The 24,233-nt window shown below is 37.7% G+C and overlaps 1 protein-coding gene across 1 annotated transcript; it reads right to left on the bottom strand.

Annotated features, from left to right (window-relative positions):
- Positions 1-301: 301 nt before the first annotated feature.
- Positions 302-23,590, bottom strand: LOC140211479 (TATA box-binding protein-like 2). Its single transcript, XM_072281238.1, has 6 exons — positions 23,523-23,590; positions 21,184-21,271; positions 12,366-12,457; positions 12,077-12,244; positions 2,790-2,884; positions 302-378 (listed from the first exon to the last, which is right to left on the bottom strand). Exons 1-6 carry the CDS (start codon positions 23,588-23,590, stop codon positions 302-304), a joined length of 588 nt encoding a protein of 195 aa, XP_072137339.1.
- Positions 23,591-24,233: the final 643 nt, after the last annotated feature.

Raw genomic sequence — 24,233 nt, 5'->3', positions numbered from 1 at the left:
TATCGTCTGGTATTTATAAGGGGTGAATAGTATAGATAAGTTAATAAACGGATATTTGAAAGGATCAAAAGTAAAACATTAGTTGCAACATCAAGAAGCTATTATTTAAATAAATTGTGATTACTACATGGAATGAATTCCCAGCAAGAATGTTACCTAATGAGGACTGTGTGAAAAGGTGGTGGTGTGAATATTTATCACCTGAATTTGTGAACTGCAGCATTCAGTGTGCTGCCCTGTGCTCAGCTGTGTGTATTGATCTCAGTATCTAGATGTCAGCAGAGAGGTCCTGCTTTTGTCATTATGCCTTCTTAAACCCTTTTAAGATGGGATAAATGTTCTCAAATGCTTCATAGATCTCCGAACGTACTTTGGCACCTACAGGGAAACAAACATTTTTAATTTCTTTGAGAACTACATCCTGATTATAAACTATAAAACATAAATTGAATAATGCATCAGGAAAACTAAAAAATCAAATAATGAATCAGCAAAACTAAAAAATCTTACATTGATGTTCTCTAAATTTCTGTGATAAAACCAATAGCTAATTCTGCAAAACACTTGCCTTTGGTGGAACATGAACAATGAAAACACGAATGAGGAGCAGAGGTAGGCTGTACAGCCCTTTAAGCCTACACTACCAATCTACCAGATTTCCATTTTCTTCCTCTGCTATCACACCCCTTGATTACCCCAACATCCAGAATTTGTCAATCCCTGTTTTGAATGAACTTATTGACTGAGCGTCCTCCACTGTCCAGGTTAGAGTACCCATGACTTACCTATAGGTAAAAAGGTTTTCCATCATTTATATTTTTAGATATTTCAGAACATAACCACAGAGTCCTACTTAATTCAACTGATAGTTTAATTTAAGATGAGATTTCAGTTATCTATTCTTAAGCAATCTCTTTGAGAAATAAATACATATTTTCACAGGAAGTTATATTAGAGACTATAGAAGTATAGAATGATTACGATACATTTCTCCAGTTCTCATCTGAAGGCCATAATGGAACCTATCTCACATTACATTTACAAAATGCTGGATTCCAGATGCCAACCAAACACAACTTATAAAAAGGATTTTATAATGTTGTTTTAAATTCTTTCTCCTTGTATATCCATGACTTCTTATCTTTCAACCCTCCACCAAGTGGAGCAGTTTACTGTATCCACAAATGTCATTTGATCAAAATTAATGAGTGTCTTTGCATCAAATGCTGACACAATCTGTACAACTAGAATACATAGTGGCTCAGTAACTATACAGTTACTAAAGGAAAGTGAAAAGGAAAATAAGTGAGAGAATGAAAATAGAATCATAATTGTAAATTGCAAGTTTGTAGTAAGGGGATGACCAATACACAAGAGATGGAGGACCTGGCTGCATAATTTTTTTAAACCGGGGAAGAGGATGCTGCAAAACTCTCAATATAAATGGAAAGAGTAGATATGGTAAAAAAAATAACAGAGAGGGGACATCCTGCAAATTGTGCAAATTGGTAGGTTGGCAGAATGGATAGATGAAATTTAATTCAGGGAGTGTGAAGTACTGCATTTTCACAGGAAATTGGGAGAAAATAACAGACTATTATTTGAAAGGGTGAGCAGGAACAGAAGGGCCTTAATGCTTATGTTCACAAGTCTTTGAAAGTAGCAGGACTGGGTCAGAAAGCAGTTAATAAAGTTGAATGGATCCTTAAATTTGTAAATTGAGTCAGGAAGCTCTGATAAACTACTGAAAAAATTACAGTTTGAGGACTGAGTCAGGAAGCTCAGATAAGCTACTGAAAAAAATACAGTTTGAGCATAGCTGAAGTTTTACATCTAATTCTGAATACCACACCAAGATGTAAAGATCCTTGAGAAGGTACAGAAAAGATTTATACAGTTGTCCAAAGATGAGGAATTGTATCTGCAAGGTTAGACTGGAGAAGCTGCTGGTGTTCTCCAAAGAGCAATGAATGTCAAGAGAGTCAGGTGTGCATTCCTGGTTCTGAAGGATTAAAAAGAGATAATCTACTAATAATCAGAACACAGACATAAATAATGGATATGAGATATAGGGATGATACAACACTTTTAAAGTAGAAAATTATTACAAAGTGGAACTGAATACCTCAAAAGGCAGTTAGTTAGTCAATATTGGTGCTTTCAAAGGGAATTGGACAAGCAGCAAGGAAACTAAGATTGAAGTCTGAGGAAAGAGCAGAACAGGAATGAATGGGTTGGTCTGCAAATAGCCCACATGGATGGTAGATCAAATGGCCTCCTTTACTACTCTTAATAGGCGTGATTTCAATTATTCTTGTAAAGTGCACTATCTGACCTGCAGCCAAATTGATGTTTCTTATGCAGTACTCACTATTTTCACTTTAGATCACTGGAAAAAAATCTACAAAAACTAGACAGCATATGTACAAATTCATCTAAATTCACTTTTTTTACATTTGAATCAGAAAAAGAACTATTAATAATTAGATTATGCATCTTTTCAAAAACGAAAATGAAACAGGTGACATGAAACAATATATAAATCCCACTTCAAGGTGAAATAGAATTTGTTAGCTATCATAGGCTGTGAGGTACTACAGCGTTTGGCTATATTTTTTATGTGTCTTTCCACCCACATTAGAAACAAGTTTGTTTCAATCTATCCTTCATTAAATAGGCACCAAGCAACAAATGTGCTCAATTGAAAACATGAAATTAAAAGTGAATTTACTGAAATTACTCTTAAAAACAATAGATTAAACTTAAAAATATAACATAATTGTTTTTACCTGTCAAAACAACCTTGCCAGAAACAAATATGAGCAAAACAATTCTGGGCTTAACCATTCTGTAAATAAGACCTGGGAACAATTCTGGTTCATAGCTGAAAGTTAAAATACAAAGAATGAAATTTGTGAATCTGGCAACCCTCAAATTTAATATTCTTGCAATTCAGCTAAGATTCCTAAAATGTAGATCACAGTTTGCTCATCTTCTTAAGTAGTTATAAGCCATCTGCTCAAACTTAAATCTATCAAAACCAGCTTTGTCTTATAAAAAAAGGGCAAAATGGCTTTCTCAAGACACCACTCAATGGGTGACCAATCTGAACCACTAATTCTACAATATTTTCACAGCAGCCTTTGATTTCACAGCAGCCTCCCATCATCCTCTGCTCATTGCTTTGAAAATTTCAGTACAGTCCTGATTTACTGAGTAGCTAATTAAACACAACTATTTATAGCATTGAAAATTAAAGAATGGATAAGCCTTGGAAATTGTTTACTAAGCATTACTGCAGTGGTCTTAAGCTTGCCAATGTATTTTTACTCAGTCGAATCTGAATTTCAATGGTGAATAATTGTACATTGCAATTCAACCAGAGAAATTAATTGAAACTCTGATAAGGAAATTAAGTAAATATGCTTGGACGTGAATGTGGCAGTGTGAAATCTCTCACTTCAAGAGAAAGAGAAATTGATTTTATATGTAAAATTAGTTACATATAACCCATTGTCTCTGAATTAGCAGATAATCAATGGAAATAAAAATGAATACAATAATAACAGGAACATCATACATCATATAGAAATCTACAGCACGTGTTGTGCTGACCATGTAACCTACTCTAGAAACTGCCTAGAATTACCCTACCACATAGCCCCCTATTTTTCAAAGCTCCATGTACCTATCTCAGTCTCTTAAAAGACCCTATTGTATCTACTTCCATCACCGTCACTGGTACTGGTAATGTATTCCATGCATCCACCACTCTGTGTGACATTCCCTCTGTACCTACTTCCAAGCACCTTAAAACTATGTCCCCTTATGTTAGTCATTTCAACCCTGGGAAAAAGCCTCTGGCTAGCAACAAGATTCAAATTCCTCTAACTCTAGAAATTCAGATGTTCCCACTGTTGGAGGGGTAATGTAAACATGTTATATCATACATGAGCATTAGGAGCATGCCTAATGATTATTGGCTTCCTTCAATGCTCCAGCAATGGACACCTTTTGCTCTTGAACCCTCAACCATCACAATACAGGTAAAAGAGATTTTGTTTAATTTGGCATAGACATCGTGGGCCAATTAAGAAAATTGATGCATGCCCTTTACTGGCTGACAATTATGAATAAGTCATTTTGAGTAAGTCACATTCACTGAAAATAAAGCAGTCATGTAATTTTATGCAGTTATGTAATCTCTCTACTTTTAGTGTGTTGTTTCTTATCAGTCTTATGTGCATTTGATACCATTTATTACATTAGTGTGGAGTTGTTACTACATTGAGGGTTTTTGTATAGTTTCCAACCTATGGACATCTATTAAAGTAGAACCTGTTTGCCTCCCAGGAATGTGCACAGGTACACGTAAATTCAGTAACTCCATGTTTACATTTTGTTACTACAGTATTTACAAATTAGACTGCCATCAAGTGAAATTTTTAAATTTGATAGAACTATTGAGCAAATGATTGGATATTGAGATGATAGTGACAGACTAAAATAATGAACCAGATTTTGCAGGGAAATATCAGTATTTTCCAAGCACTATTATCGTTAGGATGTATATGTACAAATGGAAATCCTAAACTCATTAAGTGATCTTCACTGATGGTGTCCTGTCTGTGTTGTATTGTTGGAGCCCAGTATCAGAGCACAATATCACAATATTTCCCACATTATTCTTCTAGGGAGTTTACTGTTAAAAATACATCATCACTGCCTACATTAATGTGAATGAAGCTGAATGCTTGCAGTAACATAGGTATTGGGTCATTTATTTTTTAATCAATTGAATTTAGTTGAGAATTTTTAAAAAGTTAACACTTGAACTATCTTCAGCCAACATCTCCAGGCACTGTGAAATACTATCTGCACAAAATCCTCCAAATGCACTGGAAGGATAAGTTAACCACCAGTGTCATCTCCTAGACCAACATCCCCAGCGTTGGGTCTCTATGTTATTCTGGTGTCAGTAAATTTATTCAGCATTTCTCAACATCTCAAAAACTATTAAATATCAAAAAAAAATCCAAAATTTTATGTTAAATTATGCAAACATCCTCTTGGACAATCCGTCATGATTGAGTTTTACTTACTTCCACTCTGATTTTGAGAGGAAGGTCATACGCTCTTTCTGGCAGTCTGCCCACTTTGGGCAGAACAAACTGTATACTCCCTGACACCAGAGTACAAAACAGGTGCTCGTTTCAAAATTACCTCCCGAGTGATTGATTGCTAGGCAGACAGAGAAAATAATTCAAGGAAATTTTCTGCACATCCATCAGATACAACATCCCTACTAACTCCCAGAAACTTCTGGCCATTACCATTCATGGTGGAGGAGATTTGGGGACATTGAGCATATCTAGACAATACACTAGAAGATCATGAAAGCCTTGGGTGACTGCCAGAAAGGGCGTATGACCTCACTCACAAAGTCAGAGTGGAATTAAGTAAAATTCAATCATGGCAGATTGCCCAAGAGGATGTTTGCATAATTTAACATAAAATTTTGATTTTTTTTTTGATATTTAATAGTTTTTGAGATGTTGAGAAATGCTGAATAAATTTATTGAAGTTTGGCAGCCAGTTAATCCAGAGGTGGTGGATTAGTTGACCAATGAATTTTTCTTGATTTTTGTATAAGAGTCTTATTTTCTCTCCTCAGATTATGACAGTATTTACTTGCACAAGGATGGAATGTCTCACAGGAATCTCAAAATAAGTAGTTGACCATTCGGGGTACAAGATGAGAAGAAATGTATTCACTTAAGCAACTGAATCTCAGTCAGGATATGTTTCCCAACACAGATCAATAGATTATTGGAAATAAAGGGAATTAAGGGAAATAGAATTACTATAGGAAAGGCAGCCAGGTGCGAGAAACTGAATGCCCTACTCCAATTTCTATTTCTTAAAAGTTTTTCAATTGCCAGGATATCTCTTCATTAAAATAAAATGAAATCATACTGAATAACAAATTGAAATATTAGGAAGTGCAAAATCAAGGAAAGCTTTACTATTGCCCTTTTGAAAGTAATAGCATTACATTTTAATTATATTAAAATTTTAAACAAAGCAACGTTAAAGGGGAAGTTTAAAGCAAGAATACTTAATACATGGCTTCAATCATTTTCAGAACATCCCTTTCCACATTACTGGCCCAGCGCCTCTCCTTTTACATATATGAAATATTTTATTTAAATAAAAACATTTCCTTCCTAGGGTGCAACCTTGGCAAATCCAGAATATTAACTTTGTGTATATTATTAAATATCCATTCTAAGAAGTTGGGAATCAGCAGTATTAAATTCTGAGGTTTTGGTAAAATTAACAATTCCTGGACTAGAGTGTGGGAGTTTTGGAATTCAGTAGGGCCATATGAATTTTTGTCATCTTTGTGTTTGCAAGTTACTTTGAGTAATTATTTTTCATTATCATTACAAAGTAAATATAGTACTCCTAGTAGTCTGATCTGAAATACCAAGCTGGAACTTGCTTAATCTAGGTATCTCATTGCGTGTACCACTTTATATTTCTTACCATAATATTTATTTGCATTATTGTAAATTAAGCCATTCCATGTACCTCAATGAGAAATTTCAGGATTATTTGTTATTCTTATAGTTTATTGTGATTATATAGGAATTTGTAGATATCCTCAACATGTATATATTTTCTTCATGCCAAATTACCTGATTTAAAAACCAAAGTGATAATGGTAGCTGGTGTTAGTGCTTCATTATTTTCCTAGCAACTTCTAATCTGTAGAATTAGTGCTCCCGAAACATACAGTTCTAAATTACAAGTATAATAATGCAATGATTGAACTGCACAAGTTTTTAAGATTAGAGTCATCTGCAAGCAAAAGTATGCATTAATACTTTAATCGCATCAGTTGCAAAATCCTCTGTTGAATGTATGTTTATTAAGTAAAAGGTAGGTGACAACTTTTCAAATTCAGTCACCAGTGTGGTTATTCTGTGCAACTCACTTCAGTTTGTTCTGTGGCAAAAAAATTATTACTTCATGAATTAAATTCTTTGGAAAACTGATCAAAAACAGTGATTAAAATTTAGTAATTGATGACATTAAAGTAGAGCAGTTTGATCATCTGAAGCTTTATGAGAGCAATGTTTGACATTTAAGGCAAAGTTAGCACTTGTTACAAAATACTGCGCATCCAACGCAATTCAGTGCTAAATTACTGGATGAGGGGAGGGCTTCTTATGAGTTTACAAACCTGGATGGTTGTCCGGTTTTTAAAGTCATCGAAAGCCCTCCAAAATATGATAGTTATATTCACATCAAGAAAGAATAGCTACAAAACAAAAATACTCAAACCTGGTAGCAGCTATAAAGAAATCTAAAGACTTTAGGATGTGTTTACTCTCAGTATAAAAATCTATGCTCCCATTAACGGGCTTATCTACTAGTAATTGCAAAGCCCGAAAAGAAATTTAAAGATCAGTTGTCTGTTCAGCTGGCAAACATACTTAATGTCCAGGAAAAAAAAGCAACAAGAGATTTTCTTCTCCTCTGTGGTCTCTGCTGCTTTCTGACTCTTCAACCATGTGCTCACACAGACTCACTCTTGCTCGTGTCCCTCCTCCTTCCCTTTGTCCCATGGTCCACCTTCCCCTCCTATTACATTACTTCTTTTTCAGCCCTTAACCTCTTCTCAGCTTCTGACTTCATCCCCCTCCTCCACCCACCTGCTTTCCCTCTCACCGGGTTTCACTTATCTATCAGCTTGTACTCTTTCCCCTTCTTTTCCAGTCCTCAGTCCAAAACATCAACTCATTATTCCCCTCCATATATGCTGCCTGACCTGCTGAGTTTGCCAGCAGAGTGTGTGTGTTGCTCCGGTATTCTAGTAGCCATTTTGCTTAATTTCTGCAGCTGACCATGATACTGTGGATCCCCATTTCTTTGGAGTTTCACAGCTTTAAACCATTTGGAAATATTCAGTTCTAAATTCTTTGTTAACCATGCTCTCCTAATTGCCTACACTAAATGCCATTTGCCATGTTTCAATCCTTTTGGTTAACTTCAAAGTCAAAGTAAACCTATTATCAAACTACATACACAGGTCACTGTATACTACCTTGAGATTTATTTTGATGCAGAGATTTACCAGAAAATAATGAAATACTATATTTATGAAAAACTATATTTAAACAAAGACTGAAACAATATGCAAAAGATGACAATTTTGCATAAAAAATCCCTCTAGGTTGTGGAATCAATTCAGAATTGTTGTGCGCGAAGTTATCCACACTAGTTCAGAAGCTCGATGGTTGTTGGTTAATAATTGCTCCTGAACCTGGTGGTGTGGGACTTCCTGCCCGATGGTAGTAGCAATGGTAGATATTTATTAGTATTTCTGGAATTGCATACTTCCATCTACACCATTGATAATATCACCTATCCTTGTCTGAATGAAAACATCACATATATAGTATTCTATCCTAAAAAGTGAGTTGTTTATGTTGATGAATACTTGCAGCCCCAACACATCTGCATGGGGCCCTACTGGTTGCATACCGAAAATTAGAGTATTTGAGCAGTATCTTTGTTGTCACCAGTTGCTCAGCCAATTTCTTTGAGGTCATGAAGTTAGTTTCACAAAGTATGTAATGTATAACTTTATTTAATGCTGTCTAGAATACAGTATCAACAACATCCACAGACATTGTTTAGTCAACTTTCAATAATAATGTTTCTTTCGGCATGATATGGCTTTCTGAAAGCTTTTTAAAAGTTTTTGTCCTTAGTTATGCACTTTGGTAATATGCTACCAATAGATACTAGGGCAAGTAGTCAATAATTCCCTTGTTTCCCTCCTTCATCAATAGAAAAGCATCAAGCACAATTTTCCAGTTAAAAAGATATATGGTCATGAGTACTTCAAAAAATTAATGAGTGGGGGAAAACACAGTTTTTTGTTAAAAACTGAATGGATTTTAATTTATGAGATTAGTTTCACAATCAACAGTCTCTGAAGGTAATAACCTAATGATCCAAAATTGGATCAATCTAGTTGGTTTATGAAATAAAGTGAAATAAATAAATATCTATTGCTACCACATATATCAGAGATCCATTATGGTGCTCTTGGCCTAGGGCAATTATATTTTGTATTAAAAAGAAATTAATACATTTACCAATGTGTTCAGACAGCTTGCTAACTACAGCCATGTTGTTTATATTTGCTTGGCCAATGAAAATCATTACATCTTTGGAGCTTGCATATACCACATATTCTACCCTCAGCTGATTGAATTGGTGCCCTCATTACTGAAAATACATTCCGGTTTTTAAATCAGGTATCAGTAGACTGTATTTTGAAAAAAAATTACAGCAGTAATTAATAACTATATGTAATGAAAGTCTAGTTTTAAATAAAGTGACTCCCATCTAATTTTTATCCTTAATTTAATTTCCCTCACTACACCAAAAGATTTATTGTACTGTAAATCAAATCCTGAACTTCCCATTTCTCTAGCAACTTTCTACCCATCACTCTTCCTACTTTATTCTCCTGGAGTCCACCATTCTTATTTTATCTTCAGATTCCAATTTCACCAAGAATACTGGAATAGATTGCTAATCTTGCTTTTCCTCTCTCTCTTCTTTAAAGTTCAAAGTACAAAGTAAGTATACTATATACCATCTTGAGATTTGTCTACTTGCAGGCAGTCACAAAACAAAGAAACCCAAAAGAATGCATTAAAAAAAACCGTCAGACACCAAATGTGCAGGAAAAAATAAGTCGTGCAGACAATAAAAGTAAGAAATACCATTCAGAACCGAAATTCACGGAAGTGAGGCCACAGTCAGGAAGCCAGTCATCACTGCAACTGATCTAGAAGCACGCTAGCCACAGGACACAGCCTCAGTTCAGTACAGAGGCAAGTAAAGCTCATAGAGCAGTCGGCTAACACTGCCCCGTCTCTCACCACTGGGTCCAACACCCTGACCTTTACAATGTGGCCTGGCAGGTACACCATTCAAACCTCAGCTTGGTGCTCTATCTTGGTCTCAGGCCCCGCTACCTTGACTCTGCCTAGTGTTGGTTCTACTGCTTTGAATTGCCTCCAAGTCACCCCCCCCCCCCACCCACAGAAGTTTGTGTTTGACACTGATCAACAAAGACTCTTTTGTGTCAAAGTGAAAACAGATTTCTCCAAAGCGATCTAAATTAATTACAAATATAAAACAAAACTAATTGATTGCAAAAGTGTTCACCCCCTTCAAGTCAGTATTTAATAGATGCACCTTTGACAGTAATTACAGCCTTGAGTCTATGTGGACAGGCTTCAGACTCTGCAATTTTCCCCCATTCTTCTTTACAAAACTGCTCAAGCTCTCTCAGATCACATGGAGATCATTAGTGAACAGCCCTTTTCAAATCCAGCCACAAATTCTCAATTGGATTGAGGCCTAAACCCTGACTTGGCCACTCCAGGACATTAACTTCATTGTTTTTAAGCCATTCCCGTGTAGCTTTGGCTTTATTCTTGGGTTCATTGTCTTGCTGGAAAACAAATTTTCTTCCAAGTCACAATTCTCTTGCAGACTGCCTCACGTTTTCCTCCAGGATTTCCCTGTAGTTTGCTACATTCATTTTACTCTCTACCTTCACAAGCCTTCCAGGGCCTGTTGCAGTGAAGCATCCCTTCACCATGCTTCAAGGTAGAGATGGTGTCTTTTTGCTGATGTGCGGTGTTTGGCTTACTCCAAAGATAGAGTTTAATCTGATGGCCAGAAAGCTCAATTTTGGTTTCATCAGACCATGGAACCTTCTTCTAGCTGACGTCAGAGTCTCCCACATGCCTCCTGGCAAACTCTAGCTGTGATTTCATGTTTTTTTTTCCCCCAACAGTGGTTTTCTTTTTGCCACTCTCCCATAAAGCTGCAACTGGTGAAGCACTTGGGCAATAGTTGTTGTATGCGCAGTGTCTCCCATCTCAGCCACTGAAGTTTGTAACTTCTCCAGAGTCACCATAGGCTTGGTGGCCTTCCTCACCAGTACACCCCCCTTCTTGCAAGGTCATTCAATTTTTTGAGGGCAGCCTGTTCTAGGTAGTTTTACAAATATCACTTCTTGATGATTGACTTAACTGTACTCCAAGGGATATTCAGTGATTTGGAGATGTTCTTGTATCCATCTCCTGACTTGTGCTTTTCAATAACCTTTTTGCAGAGTTCCTGGTGTATTCTTTTGTCTTCTGGTGTAGTTTTTGCCAGGATATTAACTCAACAGCATTTGGACCTTCCAGATACAGGTGTATTTTTACTACAATCAATTGTAACACCTTGACTGTACACAGGTCTCCAAAAACAGATCTTCATTTAACTGATTATGGGACTTCTAAAACCAATTGGCTGCACCAGTGATAATCTGATGTGTCATATTAAAGGAAGGTAAATACTTATGCCGTCAATTATTTTGTGTTTTATATTTATAATTGAGATCACTGTAGAGATCTGTTTTTACTTTGAAATGAAAGACTTTTTCTGTTGATCAGTGTCAAAAAAGCCAAATTAAATCCATTGTGATTCAATGTTGTAAAACAATAAAACATGTAAACTTCTGGGGGGTTGGGGTGAATACTTTTTATAGGCACTGTACAGACTCTTGATTGCAGTGACCATTTCAGGAAAAAGTGTGATTAATAAGGTAGTTAATAGTTAGTTGTTTTTGCTGCCAGCAAGTCATCACTGTGCTTCACTGATGCTACCTTAAACTGGAAGGACTTAGAATTTGTTTAGTTTTGATGAGATGTACATTGGAATATTTTAGTTGTTTAGGTGAAAAATATTTAAAGCACATTGCTGTAATTTTGATCTCACAGAAGGAACACAGAATTATTTAACAAAGGGTTGTTATATTAAAAAAAGACAGATTGATCCTCTCTTTCTTTCACCATTGCTGTCTTTAGACTTGTAGAACATTGTGGTACCACCGCACCCTGTGTATTTTATAAAAAAATAATTTAAAATGAATCCATTTAGACTTGAAAAAATGTACAGGATAGCCAGTTCTGAAGTATTATTTGTGTACCTGCTGAATTGTTGATGTGTAAGAACCAAACCTTCTAATCTTATTGGAAATTTCACATCACAACTTCCAACCATGTTCTGGATTTTAAAATCAAGAAATTTTGCTGGAAATCCAAGTTTCTGAACAATACGAGCATATTTCCTAGCTGCTAATCGAGACTGTTCTTCACTGTTAGGTTGAATAAAACAAAAAAGATTCAATGTTAATTAAAATCCTGTACATTAATCACATGAAACTTACCACAAGTGATCTTATATTTTAATGATTTATCAGAAACAGGATACCATGCCTTTTAGCTCCCGTGCAAACCATCTTGCCTGAACTGAAGATTAGAGCTGTAGTTCTGGGTTCTCGAATTCGCATTATCACTGCAGCAAACCGCTATTTTTAGGAACAAGTCAGTAAACATAAAATTAGATCAAAATTATAACAGACTAATTGTTTAGTGGCAAAGGCAATATCAATTTTCACTTTACAAGGTCTTCCCAAGTGTGCAGAAAGAAGCTTCTTTATCTAAAACTTACGAAAAGCTTACATATATTTTGTCGATTGTAATTACATTGTATGTGAACCTGACAAAAATAAAAGCAACGGGCAAGTTAGAAGCGTTTTGGAAAGGAGTCCCATAGTTTTCTTTTAAAAATCTACTCTAATGAGAAAGGCATGTGAACTTACTTTATATTTTATCTGTTTAGAATATCTCAATTTTTGTAGCCCTTTGCAAGAATATCTTCTCTTCTACCGGCATTAAATTTTCTAGCAAAAATTCCATTTCTATTATCTATTTTTCCCCTTCAATTTCTGACACCAAAGACTTGCTTAATTCCAACGGGAGGAATTGCCTTCTCCTGATGCAGGGTCTCGGCCTAAAACATCGGCTGTTTATTTCTTTTCATAGATGCTGTCTAACCTGCTGAGTTCTCCCAGAATTTTGTACGTATTACTCAGGAATTGCCTTCTATTAGCTACAATGGTCATTATTCACTCAATGCCAAGCTACTTGTGAAGCATGATTCTAGCCTTATATAATGCCTATACATTCTCATTTCCAAAAGATTGATTTGTGATGATCAGAAGAGAAGTCTGAATGATATTTCCTTTTCTTCAACACTCAGAAAAAAGCTCTTGTGACAATCTACCTATTTTCATTTAGGTAAGCAGGATCTGCGATATTTCTGGTACATATGGTATTGTGGCATATAGTTTATTTTTCAATGCACATTTGGTAGAAAATAAGCAAAGTGGTCACTATCCCCCTTTCTGAATACTTGTTAAGAAAACTTGCATTTCCTATTTTCTATATGTGATGGAAACTGATTGAGGAAACTTAATATTGTGTGATTACATTCACTCTTTAGTGGAAGCAAAGCAGCACAATGCATGTTCATGAAAGAGTAAGCAGCTGTAACTAGGTTAGCTCTAGAGATGAGTGGATTAGCCTGAGGAGCAATTGAGTCACCTGGGACTATAGTACCTGGAACTCAAAGAATAAGAGTGGATTTTATAGAAATATATGAAATTATGAGGATAGGCAAGAAAGGTTGGAAAGTTACTTCTACTGGTAGGAAAGACTAGAAATGGGGACATTGCCTTGAGGTGGAACTGTTTTTTCCCCCCCATAGGGAATCTGTGGAATTCTCTGCCCAAGGAAACAGAAGATACTTTATTGAATACATTTAAGACACAATGAGATATATTTTTGCAAAGTAAGGGAATTAAAGATTATGGGGAAAAGGCAGCTAAGTGGAGCTGAGTCCATGGCCAGATCAGCCATGATTTCATTGAATGGTGGAGCAGGCTCGATGGCCCAGATAGTCTGCTTCTGCTCCTATTTTGTTATGTTCTTAGCTACAGACAGAGAAGCCACTAGCTTCACCTCTTACTGATCAGATTTGCCCATCTACTGCTTCCCTGGCAACGATGTGCTGACCATTCTACCTTCCACGAGAATTCTTCGCTGTCATCCTGATTGTTGTTTTCATCTCATCTCAAGCGAACACTTGAGAAAACAAAATGCTGTGAGAATGAAGCAGTGTACCCTGATGCCTGAGATTTTAATCGGGCTCGCTTGAAGAAGTCTCTGCCAAACTATTTTCAGCACATTACCTGCAATACTAAAGGACTCAACACACCTGACCACTGCTTATACCACAATCAAGAATGTCTACAACTCTATCCTTTGCCTGCACTTTGGTAAATCCATGCACCTGGCTGTGCTTCTTCTGCCCTTGTGTAGACAGAGACTAAACAGCGCACCACCGATGAAGAGACCTACGAAGTCCTGACGAAGGGTCTCGGCCCGAAACATCGATTGTACCTCTTCCTAGAGATGCTGCCTGGCCTGCTGCATTCACCAGCAACTTTGATGTGTGTTGCTTGAATTTCCAGCATCTGCAGAATTCCTCGTGTTTGAGACCTATGAAGAGCTGGAGGGTAAAAGTGGAGGAGTGGATTCAGGGTCAGTGGATTGGAACGTTTTCAAGGATTTGTCATTGGACCTAAGTAAGTATGCCAGAGTCATCACCGACTTCAGAAGGCCATGCATAGACAACTATAAACCCACTGGAACATTTCAGGCCTTCCCCAAACAGAAGTCCTGGAGATACCAGGAGATTTATAATCTGCTAAGGGCTAGACTGTGGCATTTAGGACTGGTGACCCAGAGTCCAGGTACGACCTCTGGAAGCCAGTATGAGTGCAAAAAGGCAATTTCAGACTAAACCAGAAACACAGAAGGATGCACAACAGCTGTGCCAGGACGTGAACAATATAACTCCATACAAAGCAACATCAGGCAGCATAGGTGGCAATGACTGATCACTCCATGATGAGCTCAGTGCAATTTATACTTGTTTTGATAGACAGAATTATTACACACCCACAAGAGCCTTCTAAGCTCCCCCTGACCACCAAAGGGAGGAACTATTGTGTATTCCCGTGTCTCCTGATGATCCTTTGGTCTCAGTGTCTGGAGATGATGTGTGGGCTGCCTTCAAGAGTGTGAATCCAAGGAAAGCACCTGGTCTGGACGGGGTACCTGGCCGAGTACCGATCGACCCTAATGAAGTACTTTGAAAGGTTAGTTATGGCACAAATCAGATCCTGCCTCAGGTGACCTGGATCTATTTCAGTTTGCCTACTGTTACAACAGGGCAACTGCAGATGCAGTTTCTCTAGCTCTTCACTCTGTTCTGAATGATCTGGACGACGGGACCTCAAGCACCAAGCTGCTGCTCATTGACTGCAGCTTATCAATCCATCCAAGCTTATCAACAAGCTTTGCCACCTTAGCCTCTGTGTCCCCCTCTTCAGTAAGGATCGGAAACAGCATCTCCTCCTCATTGACCACCAACACAGGTGCACCTCAGGGGTATGTGCTTCGTCTTTTGGTCACTCGCTATACACATGACTGTGTGGCTAAACACAGCTCCAACACCATCTTCAAATTCATTGATGATACTACTGTTTTCGGAAGAATCAGAGGTGGTGATGAGTCAGTTTACTGGAGTGAGATAAGGTACCTGGTTGAGTGGTGCTGCAAAAAAAAAACAAAAAAAAACCTCTTGCCCAACAACAGCAAAACTAAGGAGCTGATTGTTGACTTCAGGAAAGTGATGGAGGGTCAATATAGGACCGTTTACACTGGGGGATCAGCGGTGAACAGAATCAGCAGCTTTAAACTCCTGGTTGTTAACATGTTGCATGGCCTGTTCCTGCACCCAGCACATAGATGCAATTAGAGGCAAACGTGTCAGAATCTTTACTTCCTTAGCAGATTGAGGTGGCTTGGCTTGTCAGATTCAGAAGTCTGACTTGTCACCAAACACTAACAAGCTTCTACAGATGTACAGTTGAAAGTATTCTGACTGGTTGCCTCATGGTCTGGTATGGCAATTTGAATGCATAGGAATATAAAAAACTGCAGAGTAATGACCTTTGCCCAATATATTATGAGCACATCCCTTTCCTATCACTGATAGCATCTACAAGAGGTGCCACAACAAGAAGGCAACATCTATCAAAAATCCTCATCATCTGGGCCATGCAATCTTTTCACAGTTACTGTTGGGCAGGAAGTGCAAAAGCTTGAAGTCCCACAGTATCAGGTTCAAGAACAGCTATTTCCCTTCAACCATTCGGTTCATAAACAAACCAGCAAAGCCCTTATCACCACTAGAGTTTAGCAACAGTGACTATTCTGAACACTTTGCATGAAAGTAAATAGTTTTTTTTGCTCTAATTATGTTTACTTATAATTTTAAGTTATAATTTGTTTAATTTATGTTTTTTCTTGTGAATCCTGCTTTATGTGCTTGTGATGCTGCTGCAATCAAGTTCTTCACTGCACCTCTGCATACATGCACTTGTGCACATGACAGTAAACTCGATTTCAATGCACTCGTGCACATGACAGTAAACTCGATTTCAGTGCACTCGTGCACTTGACAATAAACTCGATTTCAGTGCACTCATGCACTTGACAATAAACTCGATTTCAGTGCACTCGTGCACTTGACAATAAACTCGATTTCAGTGCACTCGTGCACAATAATAAACTATTTCAATGCACTCGTGCACGACAATAAACTATTTCAATGCACTCGTGCACAACAAACTATTTCAATGCACTCGTGCACAACAAACTATTTCAATGCACTCATGCACATGACAATAAACTCTACTTCAGTGCACTCGTGCACTTGACAATAAACTCGATTTCAACTTCTCATTTCTAGATGCTTTGGTAAACTTTTTGTCATACTAACTTTTGATACAATACAAACAAGATTAAAACTGAGTGAAAGGAGATGATGAGAGCTCAGAGTAGAGCACAAGAGATAACACAAAATGAAAGAGCAGCAGATGGCAAAGACTGCTTAAGTACAATAGTCAAGGCTGAAACCTAAATACTGTGGGAAGAAGAGACAGAGTTGAGTCTGGAAAGTGAGAGACAGCAAGAACATAGTAGGGATAGTGGAAAGGAGTGAGAACTAAGATCTGACAGATGGAGGGCAGGGAAAATTAGTATAGCCAAGTTTCAAATCTAAGAACGTTCCCTTTGGTCCAACTCATCCATGATGACCAAGTTTCACATGTAAACTCGTCCCACTTATCTACATTTGGTCCATAACCCTCTATATTTCCTATCCATGTACTTTTCCAAATGTCTCTCAAATTCTGTTATTGTACCTGCCTCAACTACTTTCCTAAGCAACTTGTTCCATATATGCATCATCTTCTGAATGGTTTCAAGTTGCAACTATTTAGCAATATAATATTCATTAAGCCCACTTTATAATTCTTAGAGGAAATATATATATTAATAAACAGAAATATAGCAATAAACAGAAAAATACCTGGAGAAAACAGTATGTTAGAAAGAGGAAAGGAATCTAGGAACTTTCACAAGTTTGTTAACATAGAAACATAGAAAATAGGTGCAGGAGTAGGCCATTTGGCCCTTCGAGCCTGCACCGCCATTTATTATGATCATGGCTGATCATCCAACTCAGAACACCGCCCCAGCCTTCCCTCCATACCCCCTGACCCCCGTAGCCACAAGGGCCATATCTAACTCCCTCTTAAATATAGCCAATGAACTGGCCTCAACTGTTTCCTGTGGCAGAGAATTCCACAGATTCACCACTCTCTGTGTGAAGAAGTTTTTCCTAATCTCGGTCCTAAAAGGCTTCCCCTCTATCCTCAAACTGTGACCCCTCGTTCTGGACTTCCCCAACATCGGGAACAATCTTCCTACATCTAGCCTGTCCAATCCCTTAAGGATCTTATACGTTTCAATCAGATCCCCCCCTCAATCTTCTAAATTCCAACGAGTACAAGCCCAGTTCATCCATTCTTTCTTCATATGAAAGTCCTGCCATCCCAAAAAGAGCTTTCAAATGAACATGGGTTCTCAGAGTCTGAGAAGGGAGAAGTAAAGGATACATTGAGAAGATGTTAAAATCTGTTTCTAATGAAGTTCTAACAGTTACTTACTAAGTCTTAATAATGATTGGAGGTATTGTAGCTTCAAGAAAAGAATTTTCAAATCCAAAAATTGGTTAGTGGATGTAATTAGTAGGATGGTTAAGTGAGAAACTGTGTATTGAGTATTTCCAGATCTTTCAAAGCTCAGGTGCTGGCATTATGATTATAAATATTCATGAGGTTTTTGGTTTTAAAAAAACTACTGTGGGCACAGATCTAATTAATGGAGAATGATAACAAATAAGCTGCTTTCAGGTTGGAGTGACTTAAACATACAAGTCATAGGTCTCTCTCCCTGTACTCCCTTTAAAATGACATTAAAACAAGGATCAGTGTGAAGGAAATTACTGAATTGTAACCCACACTAGATGGCTGTATGTCATTTCTCCAAGTGTGCTTGCTGGGAATACAACTTATGAATAGAACCTACAGTCTATAACGCAATATTAACAGGCTAAGTGACTGAGAAGATAGCAGTTAACATTAAATGTAGGAACTTAAAGTTTTTATAAATGGTAAAAAAAAACTATCAAATGTGTATTGAGTCTGTCCCAGCTCCACTGAGTTTGGTTCCGCTCGCCTCACTCCCCAGCACTTCTACAGCACCTTGCAAATTTACTTAGTCTCAATTACTAATACATACGCATTAAATAATTCAAGCAAACAGAGACCAAAACAAATAATGAGGTAGCGTTCATGGATTTATTGTTCATTTAGAATTCTGGTGGCAGAGGGGAAAAAGCTGTTCCGGAAATGTTGAGTGTGTCTTCAGGCTCCTGCATATCTTCCCTGACAGTAGCAATGAGAAGAGAGAATGTCCCAGATCAGGGATTTCCAACTTTTTTTATGCCATGGATACGTACCATTAACCGAGGGGTCCATGGACCCCAGGTTGGGAACCCCTATCCTAGATGATAGGGTCCTTCAAGATGGATCCTGCATTTTGAGGCATCACCTTTTGAAATGTCCTTGATGCTGGGGAGGCTAGTGCCCATGATGGAGCTGGCTGAGTTTACACCTTTCTGCAGCTTCTTCCGATCCTGTGCAGTGGCCCCTCCATACCAGACGGTGATGCAACCAGTTAGAATGCTCTCCACAGTATATCTGTAGAAATTTGTGAGACCTTAATGACATACTAAGTCTTCTCAAACTCCTAATGAAATATAGCCACTATTGTGCCTTCTTTATAATTACATCAATATGTTGGGCCCAGGATAGATCTTCAGAGATGTTGACACTCAGGAAACTGAAACTGTTCACCCTTTCCACTGCTGATCCCTCCATGAGGAATGGTGTGTGTTCCCTTGACTTACCCTTCCTGAAGTCCACAATCAATTCCTTGGTCTTTCTGAGATTGAGAGCAAGGTTGTTGTTGCAACACCACTCAACAAGCTGATCTATCTTGCTTTTGTATTCCTCCTCATCACCATCTGAAATTCTGCCAATAGTCATGTCATTGGCAAACTTATAGATGGCATTTAAGCTGTGCCAAGCCACACTCAAACTGTGTCCAAGTTATTAAAGCAGATTAAGGGAAGCAGTGGCCATGATACCAACTTCAAGGAACACCACTCCCTCCAGTCCATCAAACACCCCAAAAAAAAAAGAGAAAATTTCACTCTAGATAAATGAACTAGTTAAGACGGAAAATTATATCTTGTTCTCTATTACTCAGGAATTAATATACACGAGTAAATTTGTTTGCTGCAAATAGACAGGACTTTGTTGAGTTTACCATACATTTGGAGCACTTTGTGCAGTTTTAGTGTTGATTCCCAATGGATGATCTGTTTTTTGTCTTGGAGATTGAGTCCTACAGATCAATTTGATTAATTATCCTATTCCTCAGCGAAAAGAGATGGAGCTATTTTCCCTTGAGTTTAGAAGTAATCTACTGACCTCCATAAGATTCTGAGACAGATTGTAATAAATGCTGAATTGCTGCATCATCTGGCTAAAACGAAAGAGCATAGTTTTAAATTGTGGTCCCTTTATCTAAGATTTGGAGTATTGTGAATCTTTGGAATTCTCTGCTCCATAAATCTCTGGATGCCATGGCATTGAGCACAGACTCTAGGGATGAGATCAAGATTAAAACTGGATTTCATCCTGATGAGTGCAAGGTGATGCACTTTGAAAATGGTTGGGGTCTAGGAACATTGAAGAGCAGAGCAATCTTGGTGTACAAATTCACAGGTCTCTGAAAATGGCAGGACAAATATCCTGTGAATAGAATTTAAAAGGAAGCTTATGGTGCAGCTTTACAAAACATTTGTTAAGCAATAGCTGAAGTACAATGTAGAGTTCTTGTCACCATACTATATGAAAAGAGCTCAAGAGATTTACCAAGTTATCTCCTTGGCTGGAGCATCTCAGTTATGAGGAGAGACTGAGTAGGCTGGATTTGTTTTCCCTGGAACAGAAGCATCTGTTGGAGGGTCTTGATAGTGATATACAAGACTATGAAGTCCAAGATAGGGTAGAAAGTCGGAAACTTTCCCCCCCAGAGCAGAAACAGCCAAAACCGGAGGACATAAAGTGTTTATGATGATGGGCAAGAGATTCAGGTGAGATCTCAGAAAGAACTTTTTCCACACAGATGGTGTTGGAATCTGGAATGCAATGTCTGAGTAGGTGATGGAACAAATTCTCTTACAACATTCAAGGCACATCTGGACAAGCAGTTAAATTACTAATGTTCAATGCAAAGAACACAACAGACCAAGTGCTGGTAAATCAAATTTGTCTCCATGGGTACTTAATGATTGGCCCAGACATAGTGGGCCAAGGGCCTTCTCATTTACGTGCTACAAGGCTCTAGGACTCAAAGAAAGAGAAAGTATCAGGTCTGAAAGTGAATTAAGAGCAACTCTGATCTCATTAATTTACTCAAGACATATGCCTTATCTTTGTAATAGTTACATTATTCATCCTGTTTTGAAGAGCCATGTGATGTAGTACACCGGTGTGGGAGAAACCTAACTCAAAATAGGGAAGTGAAAAAGTCAAATTTTAAAAGTTTATACTGCACAAAAAGTATGCAAGATTGACATTAAAACTAAAGAGAACAAAATTACAAATGTATAACATGACTGAATTAACTTGTTTGAGAAAATTACCTTTGGATTATATTCGGCATTTCTTGCATGAAGAGCAATTCTCTTCAGTTCCAATTTGCAGGCCAAATTAACAGTGGAAACAATATTTCTATAGGGAAGAAAAAAAGCAAAAGGTTATAAGTGATTTACTGTAGTCTGATATTGCTGGATTCTCTTAAGAATTGTATTAAAATGTTATTTCCAGTTTCTGGAATGAAATGTGAGGCTAATACAGACCTCTAATTAATCAGAAGGAGCTAGAGGAGCAAAGTTGAAGACAACTTTTTGGCTAGGGCTGTAATGTCGGAAGATTTCAGTTATTCAAATATTAGTTAGTTGGTAAAATGGTGTAAAATGTGCTAATTGTATTAAAGAAAACTTTTCTTTGCCATTTTCTTAGCAAGTCTGCCAAGATTGGGAGACATTTAGGATTTAGTTTCAAGGAATGAAACTGAGCAGGTGGAAGGAATGTTAGTGGGAGAGCAATCATAATTCAGTTCATTTGGCATAGATTTATAAAAAACAGAGACAATGCAGAAGTAATTTATGCCACAACACAAGTAAGTTATGGATATGAAAAGTCTTGAGAGAATCTGTGCAAGATTTAGAAAAACAATGCCAGGACTAAAAATTGTGGGTGTGAGCAAAAATAGGATAAACGAGCAAATTTTCATTAGAACAGTGGAGGTAGACAGAAAAGATAAAATATTGGAGCAGAATCAGGCAATTCAGCTGATCAGGTCTGTTTTGCCATTCAATTATTGCTGAGTTTTTTCAACCCCATTTTCTGCCTTCACCCTATAACCCTTCATCCCTTTACCAATCAAGAACCTATGAATCTCTGCATGAAATACACCCCATGACTTGAACTCCACAGCCCTCCATGGAACAGAGCTGAATTCAGAACAAGAACAGCTTAATGCTATATTGACCTCATTTCACTGTGATCATGGCAGATGGGTTGAAGTTGAAGACTAATCATTTGGGATCAATGAAGAGGAGTGGAAATATTACACTATTGTGAGGAATTTAAAGGAGAGATGTGGTCAGAAGGTGAAGGAGGGAGGAAGATCTAGAGGGAAGTTTGCATTTACAGAACTGGTGAAGCTTGCCTTTCTCAGAGCCTAAAGGAAAATGCATTTCTTTCTGTTGGAATGCATGTTGAGGTAAAGCATGAAATGGTTCTGGAGACGAAGAAAACTTTGAATCAATGCTGCTGGAAAAAAAAAAGGTCAAGAACATTCATGCAGGAGATCAGGGCAAGTTATCATTCTAGGTCATCCATGAGTCTGACATGATAATGCACAAAGGATTCCAGTTATCTGCAGTAACAACAAACAATTTTTAATGCACTCCGGATGCTGGTTCGACAGTTTTCATTGGCATATAAGCGATCCACATGTCCAAGGCTCCCTTACGTACAAGAAGCTTTTATAATGGGCTTTATTCCCTGAAGCGTAAGAGAATGAGGGGAGATTTATAGAGATATACAATATTATAAGGGGTATAGATAGAGTAAATACAAGCAGACTCTTTTCCCTGAGATTAGAATTAGAGGTCATAGGTTTAGGAGGAAATGTGAAATATTTAAGAGGAACCCCTGGGGGCAACTTCTTTACTCAGGGCTGCTGAGAGTGTGGAATGAGCTGCCAGTGGAGGTGATGGATTTAGGTTCAACTGCAACTTTTAAGATAAGTTTGGATAGCTACATGGATGGGAAGGCTATGGAGGACTATAGTTTGTCAGCGAGTAGATCGGACTAGGCAGAATAACAGGCCAGTATGGACTGGATAGGCCAACGGACTTGCTTCTGTGCTGCAGTGCTCTATGACTGTACATCCTGAATCTCATAAGGCCAGGATGCAGTACTTTTGTGGCAGTGCTTTCATGATCTAGTGAGTAAGTTTTATGGGGAATTCTGGCATCAATGTTCAGAAACCAGTTTCAATAGGAATCTGGACTTTCTTACAGCTATTTGGTATTCACAACTGACACTTTTTGAATTGCTAATGGAATTGCAGTCCTCACTGTCAGCAACGACTGAATAAGGATCCAAACCATAAACTTAAAACAAGTCTTGTCAAGGGACCATTTAGTTTGGAAAAATGAATTGACAGTAAGCCGGTTTACTGAATGTTCTACCTTGGAGACAAAGCACAGTGGTTTATGCCATGGTTAGAAAAATCAAGAGGTAAATTCAAGCACAAAACAGTATAGCATGAGCACAATAGTAGTACTTCAGAAATTCATGATAAACAAAGTGCCCTAGAAAATAAGTACAGGTTCTCTACTTAATATGTTTATTGTATTACACAAAGAGGTAGTTTTGAAGAGATAATCTTGCTAACAAAGATACTTACTGTAACTGGGGACATATTCCAGAACTTTCTACTGGGGTCATTGGTGTTACAGGTGTCATAGGGGTCATTGGTACTTGGCAAATTGATGATGATTCATTATCAATTGGAGTGGCAATTCCTTCATTTGTTGATTGGCATGGCAATTGGCTAATGTTTTCAGGTCCAAGTGTAGTAATACCATCATTATTATTATTAACATCTGACAGCAGTTGGCTCTGCTTTATCATTTGTTGCTCTGTTGTATAACTGTTTCCCCCATCATCATTTTGCTGGTCCTGGTCATCAGTGAGAAAGCTGAGATCTGCTGAAGTAAGCTCCGAAGATAATTCCTGAGGTTGGAGAAGCTGAGGAGTGTAACAAGACTCCTGAATTGCTAGGTCTGAATCATATGGAATCATAGGATCAAAGACATGGGAATTATTTGTTGGGAGATCATCCTAAAAAATAAATTTACATAAAACGTGTTAAAGAGTAATCATATAATACCACATCATCCTCATAAGACTAAGTGATAATTGGTTGTTGCTTACGTCTTTAGGCTTAGGGACATCCTTTAAATTCACTTCATTTTACTAAAAACAGATTGCCTGTAAACTCCCTCGATCACCAAAACCTTTAATGAATCACTATGTACTCAATATCGATCAAGCACTACATCTTGTATTTAAACCCATATGCCCAAGGAACACCAAGCCCACAAGCATTCCAGCT

The sequence above is a fragment of the Mobula birostris genome, chromosome 1 (assembly GCF_030028105.1).
Source record: "Mobula birostris isolate sMobBir1 chromosome 1, sMobBir1.hap1, whole genome shotgun sequence".
Taxonomy (NCBI): domain Eukaryota; kingdom Metazoa; phylum Chordata; class Chondrichthyes; order Myliobatiformes; family Myliobatidae; genus Mobula; species Mobula birostris.
The sequence above is the reverse complement of the archived record's forward strand: the minus strand, read 5'-3'. Positions and strand labels throughout refer to the sequence as shown.

Excerpts from the sequence above, each read along its gene's own strand:
- LOC140211479 (XM_072281238.1), bottom strand. The coding sequence starts at position 23,590 with ATGACCCCTATGACACCTGTAACACCAATGACCCCAGTAGAAAGTTCT. Across the intron at positions 21,272-23,522 it reads GGAATATGTCCCCAGTTACA|AAATATTGTTTCCACTGTTA; the intron begins GTAAGTATCTTT and ends TCTTCCCTATAG. Across the intron at positions 12,458-21,183 it reads ATGCCGAATATAATCCAAAG|CGGTTTGCTGCAGTGATAAT; the intron begins GTAATTTTCTCA and ends TCCTAAAAATAG.